This window comes from Erpetoichthys calabaricus, chromosome 11, assembly GCF_900747795.2.
Source record: "Erpetoichthys calabaricus chromosome 11, fErpCal1.3, whole genome shotgun sequence".
Classification (NCBI taxonomy): Eukaryota; Metazoa; Chordata; class Cladistia; order Polypteriformes; family Polypteridae; genus Erpetoichthys; species Erpetoichthys calabaricus.
In genome coordinates this window covers 12,291,740-12,298,620 of record NC_041404.2, presented here as the reverse complement: position 1 = coordinate 12,298,620, position 6,881 = coordinate 12,291,740, and the positions used below count along the sequence as shown (strand labels likewise).

The 6,881-nt window shown below is 43.5% G+C and overlaps 1 protein-coding gene across 1 annotated transcript; it reads left to right on the top strand.

Annotated features, from left to right (window-relative positions):
• Positions 1-586: 586 nt before the first annotated feature.
• msx2b (muscle segment homeobox 2b) lies at positions 587-6,536 on the top strand. Its single transcript, XM_028812685.2, has 2 exons — positions 587-1,383; positions 5,454-6,536. The coding sequence occupies exons 1-2, from the start codon at positions 1,053-1,055 to the stop codon at positions 5,876-5,878; spliced, it is 756 nt and encodes a 251-aa protein (XP_028668518.2). The 5' UTR covers positions 587-1,052; the 3' UTR covers positions 5,879-6,536.
• The last annotated feature ends 345 nt before the right edge of the window (positions 6,537-6,881 follow it).

Below are 6,881 nucleotides of genomic sequence, written 5' to 3'. Positions count from 1 at the left end.
CACAAAACTAGAGAAGTAATTATCTGTGGTCACCACTTATAAGACCATTCCCTTTTTGGAGATTGTCTTGCTGTTGCCTGTCCAGTGCATGTGTTGTGACTTTCATTTGCACCAAAGCAGGTGAAGCTGATTCACAATCGCTTATGCTTCCTAACTGGACAGATTAATATCCCTGCAGCTTAACTGATTTGGTGTTAAACTGTAATGATCAAGTGTTCCCATCATTATTTTGAGCAGTGTATAATGTTTAAGGTTTTGTACATTGTTGGGAAAAAAAACAGATTACTCGGTAATTGAATAACTGATGAAAAGTTCCTTAAAACTGTGTTTCTTAATGTAGGTAATGAATACATTTAACATGCAATGCATCATTTTTGATATTATATCATCAAAATACCAATAAACTAATTTAAAACTGCACCTGCATTGAGAAAAAGAAGGAACGGGAGTAGAATTCGTACAGGGTGCAGAGGTGGCGCCACCGTTTTTTAAGCTCTTAACAGAAGATCAGCTGCTTAAGCTTCCTCCTCACATAATTAGACTCATATTATCCAAGGTTTTTCCTTTTCTTTCATGCATGTGCCAGATTAAAAGGCCCGCAGGTGCCACTAAGTCTTCTTTACTTCGGCCTTACAGCGTCAAATTGAAAACAATTTCGAAACACTTCACAAACTTTTCCTCCAATTGGCGGTTTCTGCGCGCAGTTTCAGACGCAGCGGGGTTGCTATTGGCTGCAAGTTGTTTTTTTTTTTTTTTTTTTGCTTGCATTAATGAAGTTACCAGCTCTGTTTCAGTTAGTATCATCATAAAGTTTTGTGCTGCTTTCAGGCAGTAATGCATCTCGGTTTGTGGATTCAAGCTGTGCTTGCGGTATCGGCCACCTTTTAAAATAAATGAGACTGGATGACCCGGACATTTAAACTTTTTCAAGAAATCTCATGACTGTATCGTCTCACCCTGGACCTTTTCGTTAAGAGATCCTGAAAACGAATCACCTAAACTAGGATCTTTGTATAAAACTGTGCATCCGAGGGTTGTAGAAGAGTCAGAGAATGTCGTCCCCAATAAGCACGAAAGACTGCGGATCTTCCGATGAGGATTATCGATCTAAAAGGAACGCGAATAATCGGCAACTCCAAGCCCCCAGTTTACCCTTCAGCGTTGAAGCATTGATGGCCAATCGGAAATCTTCTCATGAACCCCCATTCAAAACTGGAGGAACTCGGGCGGACGGTTACAGGGCTTATGTGTATAACCCTGTGTCCAATGACCCCTACAGTGCGGATAGCGGGGTCTCAAATTCACCTGTAAAGTCTGATCTGACAGAACAGGAGCAAAACAACTTGGGGAATTCACCTCCGGGGTATTCGCCTCCTCCGCCAAGTAAGTTGCCGGGTCGCGCTGCTTCTGTCATTTGTCACAGGTGAACACAGTCACGAAAAGCTGCAATCTTTGATGGGGTGATTAGGGGTTGTAGAATCTGAGATTGAGATTTTTTTTACTCCAAACGATAATCGGACAGAATATTTTTCTTTTCTTACTAGTTTTAACCTTCATATTGTATTGGCGATTTACACACACACACATATACATATACATATATACATATACATATATGTATATATATATATATATTATACAGAGAAAGAGAGAGTGTATGGTTTGAAATACTTTTACTGTCAAATAATGCAAAGAGTACGCGACACGTGCTTCGCTTTAATTCTGGGCTCATCAGCCCCCTCTCGGGGAATCGAACCTTTATATTTATATTTATATATATAGTAGGTAGTCATGTATTTAAGTTACAGTTGATTACCATTTCTGGTCTTGATGGCACTGCGTTTTTGTACGCCTAATAAAGCGCCTTGTGAGTGTACCCACAAGGGCAGCACCTGCACTCACCTGGTCTACCATAAGAGCTAAAAGGTTACCACTTAGCGTAACGTGGATCCAAGTCTGGATAAGATTACAACATCGAGAGCAGAGCAAAAAACAAAAAAAACAAAAAGGTCGGATAGGACGCCAGTCAATAGCAGTGCACACACTGGGGAGAACCTGCACACACCACATAGAAGGAGACAGAGTCCGCATCTAAGCACAGTATCAAAAAAGATAGGTGGTCTTCCGCTAACTCGATGTGTGATTTGTGACGATGGAATGTGCCGAGCTAAGTGTTAAACCTATACACACTGGTCTTCTCAAGCATCCATTAATGTGGTCGTATTTCTATATAACGAAAATACACAATTCACTCGGCTAATATTCGCTCCATCCCCGCAGTGGCAGTGCTGCTGCCTCGCAACAAGGAGGCTGGGGTCCACGTCCGGGGTCTTACCTACGTGGGGTTTGCATGTTCTCCACGTATGTATTGGGTGCTCCAGCTTCCTCCTTCACGCCAAGGACATGCAGGGTAGGTGGATTGGCAATGCTAATTTAGCCCGTGCGTGCGCGTGTGTGTACGCCTGCTGGGTTAGGCTCCTGCTTCCCCCGATCCTTAGGATAAAGCGAGTTTTGAAGATGAATAGATAGATGTGCTCGAGAATGTTATCACTCCTATTTAATGATGCTGATTGGATGCCACACGTTGCTTCTTGTAAAAGAGATATTTTTTGCACACTCCTGGCAAAATTTTAAAAAATCCGTTGCCCGAACAGATGATAGTTTCTGTGAAATTGTGCTTTTCTGAAGTGCATTCAGCATCATTTAGATACTCCTGTCTACTACACGCAGAGCGATAGAATGCGCATCGTTTCCACTCGGATGAAATGTTTTTTGTTTTATTATATTTTTATTTATTTTTAGCGTGCTATCTTAGAGCCCCACACGCTCGGTATCCGTTGTCTCGGTTTTATGTTTTATCTCAATGCAAATCTGAAGATTATGAAAGTAAGAACTCAGGCGGACATCAGCACTGCACAGCTGCTGGATTCTTGTATTTAGTGGTCACAGAATGACCCAAACGTCTTGTATTTCGGGGCTGGCAGTCCGTCCACAATTTAGTTGGCACGAATTTCTTAAAAAGCTGAATTGTCTCGCAAATTAGACCAAACTAATTCCTCATTCAACAAACTTGACTCTGCATTGCAGTGAGCGCATTGTTTCAAAGAGATCGATCTTTTCAGCGCTCTACTTCAATCAGCAGTCCTGTTCGACCTGACCTATAAGACATCCTGTGATTGTGAAGTCCAAGAACGTCCAGTCCGGCAACTCCAGCTAAGTACGAACATGCTTCTTGGTTGTATTTCTAGTCTGTAGATTCGGCTCTGCAAGTTCGTGGTCTTCGTGATTTGGGTGGCAGCGGACTTCGCGCCACGTCCATGGAGCTGTCCAATGCGTTAATGCAGCAGACGAAAGATAAAAGTCCAAGTTAATACCGACATTAGAGATGAGAATTTGGAACGTGCACTTACGAAATTCTGAATTATTATAACCCGCCCAATTACAATTTCTAACCCCGCAACACCGTCCCGTCTCGCGTTGCTCAGGGAGAATCTGGTGGTCCTAATCAGAAGCGAACACCGCGAAGACAGCAGACATCTAAATATAACATTTCAAAAGAGAAAACGACTGTAAGGGCTCCTGGGGAAATTAACTTTGAATAAGTCATCTGTCAGCATTTCTTCTTTCGCTCTGGATTCACACGTTAGGGGAGTCCCTCTACAACTGAGATAGATAGATAGATAGATAGATAGATAGATAGATAGATAGATAGATAGATAGATAGATAGATAGATAGATAGATAGATAGATAGATAGATAGATCGATCGATCTTTCTCCAATGGAGGTAAGCAGCAGTGTGTTGAGCAAGACGCAGTGGTAAATGGAGGGGCAGCACTATGCAACTGTGATTATTATTGCCCCGCGATGGCCCAGGAGCGGATCACTAACGGTGTGGGCTTTGCATGCTCTTCCATGGAGTTATTATTGGTGTTGTGGTTTTCCCCACATATTCCAAAAACATGCAGGTTAGGTTATTCGGTCCAAAATGGTGTTCCTGCGTGTGACCTGTCCACAGGTTCAGCAGTTTCAGCTTTTGCATACAGAAGTTCCTGGATGTGCTCCGAATCCAAATCATATAATTCATGAATGGATTCCTCTAATGATGCCATGACTGAAGCGATTCCATTTGCAGGTATGCAGTATCATTTTGTAGTCATCCCCTGCAAACCTATGCTTGGAACCAAGATACATTTTCATGGCATATCAAATATCCATCCATCCATCCATCCATTATCCAACCCGCTATATCCTAACACAGGGTCACGGGGGCCTGCTGGAGCCAATCCCAGCCAACACAGGGAGCAAGGCAAGAACAAACCCTGGGCAGGGCGCCAGCCCACCACAGGGCACATACACACACACCCCAAGCACACACTAGGGAAAATTTAGGATCACTAAGGCACCTAACCTGCATGTCTGTGGACCGTGGGAGTACCTGGAGGGAGACATGGGGAGAACATGCAAACTCCACGCAGGGAGGACCCGAGAATCGAACCCAGGTCTCCTTACTGTGAGGCAGCAGTGCTAGCCACTGCGCCACCATGCTACCCTATATCAAATATCACTTTTCTAAATTGAACTTGCTTCAAGTTCAGACTGCTGTGCATTGAGGTTGTAAGTGTCCTCTATATGTGTCCATCTATCCATCCACTTTTAAGATCAAAGGCAGAAGGAACTAATTTGGGCACATTATGAAAAGTGCAGAACATCTCAGCAGGCATACACCACACCTAATGAGGCTCATTAGTGAACAGCATAACTGGAGTACCACTCTCTATACTCTTAAAATAAATGTGCCAATGTGGTGCCATGGAGGACCCAAAAGGACCATCCATGTAAAGATTCCAGAAGGAACCTTTATTTATCTAGATCTGTTGCAAGTTCCATAAATAATCATGAATAAATGGTAACAGATATGTGAAATACCAATGGGTTCTTGATTAAAAAAACAAAACAGATTTGGGTTTTCCTGATTTTTCAGCATCCTGCTAGGTGGACTACTAGACATTAGATTTCCATTTTGTGCATACATTAGGAACTTTTCAAAGCTACAAGATCCAATTTCACATGCAAGGATCCCTTCATGAAACAAAATGGTTCATTGCCAAGCAATGACATCATGAGGAATGACATGATCCCATTAAAGGACCATTATTTTTAAGAGGGCATGTGTCTTCCCCCCTTATACACACACCTTGTACTGCCGCCCCTGTGCAAACCTCAAGTGAACACACACTTTAACCTCTGAATTCTGAGCTTAGCGTTGCTAAACTGAAGACAGCTGATAGCTCTTTGCTGGACTGGTGCCCCTGTAACCCTGCACTAGTTGTACTGGTGTTTCTCCAGCCGTACCCCTGCTGTCATGCGCGACTCTTAAGCCAAGTCAAGCTGATGCTTACCATTTTTTCTTCTTTCTCATTCTCTTTTCCTTGTCCTTTCTGCTTCTTCTCAGGACAACTCAGCCCCAATTCTTGCTCTCTAAGGAAACACAAGACCAACAGGAAGCCCAGGACGCCATTCACCACCTCTCAACTGCTTGCCCTGGAGCGGAAATTCCGTCAGAAGCAGTACCTTTCCATTGCTGAAAGGGCCGAGTTCTCGAGTTCGCTCAGCCTGACAGAGACCCAAGTGAAAATCTGGTTCCAGAATCGGAGAGCAAAGGCAAAGAGGCTTCAGGAAGCCGAGATGGAGAAGCTCAAAATGTCTGCTAAGCCCATGCTGCAGGGTGGCTTCAGCCTGCCTTTTCCTGTAGCTGCTCACTTGCAGGCCACTTCCCTGTATGGACAGTCCTATCCTTTTCACAGACCAGTACTGCCCATGTCACCAGTTGGACTTTATGCAGCCCCTATTGGGTACAGCATGTATCACCTATCATAATGTGAGACCTCTCTGTCTTCTGCTGGGAGTAAGTTTGCCGATTCCTCTGAGAAAGAACATGGGAACCATCTGGACGCAGTCCTCAGCGTTCAGAAGTAACTGCTCTATGACTGCAGACCTGGAGATCTCCGATTTTCAATCAAAGAGTCTTTGCAAACACAGGAGCCATGGTGCTCACAAAACTGACCGGAAGGAGGCAACTGCAGTTGTCTGGCACTTTATGATGAGACTGCTGGCAAACTGGGAAAAGTCCATCAGCTTTGCCTTATGTGAACTCTTGCTAGATTTTGCACAATATTTCAGGGCTCTTACTGGTGGGAGGCTTTATAACCAGTCAGTTTATCAGTTTTTTTGTGATCTTTGATGGTCAGACCGGTGTGGAGGCCCAAGTGGAGGAGATTGTCTGGAACATGCACCTCATGTTTTGATACAAGTGGCTGCGGGGCACCGACCGGCCACCCTGAAAACCTACAGACAGCAGAAAGAAGAAGTGCGACGAAAGCATTGGACTATCGTGTGTTGTTTATAAGTTGAAAAATGTTATGTTTTAATGCAAATCCTATACTTTGTTTGACATGGAATGCCATTGTCCAGTTTCATAAATATTGTCTTTTTTATAATTCCTTTGATATGAAAATTAAAAATATCTTTTACTTTACTCCCAGGGATGTAAATTTACCAGAGTATGAGCAAGGAGTTGCATTAATATCATTTTGGGAGCTCACCTGTACAGCACCTGGTCCATTATCAGGTCTAGCTGGACAAATGGCTATAAAGAGACTTTGTGTCTATAGAAAAGGAAACTTGTAGACCTTTGTACACACACATGACCCAGCATGCACCATTACTCCATCCACTGAGACTCTGCAGCAGCTTTTTCAAGTTCAAGTTTATCACTTTGGCCACATTAGGCTGCAGGAGAGCATCTGTTAAGCAGTCATCCATCCCTTCCAGAACCTTCTCAATGTGGAGCTTATCCTGCAGCATTAGGTGCTCAGTAGAA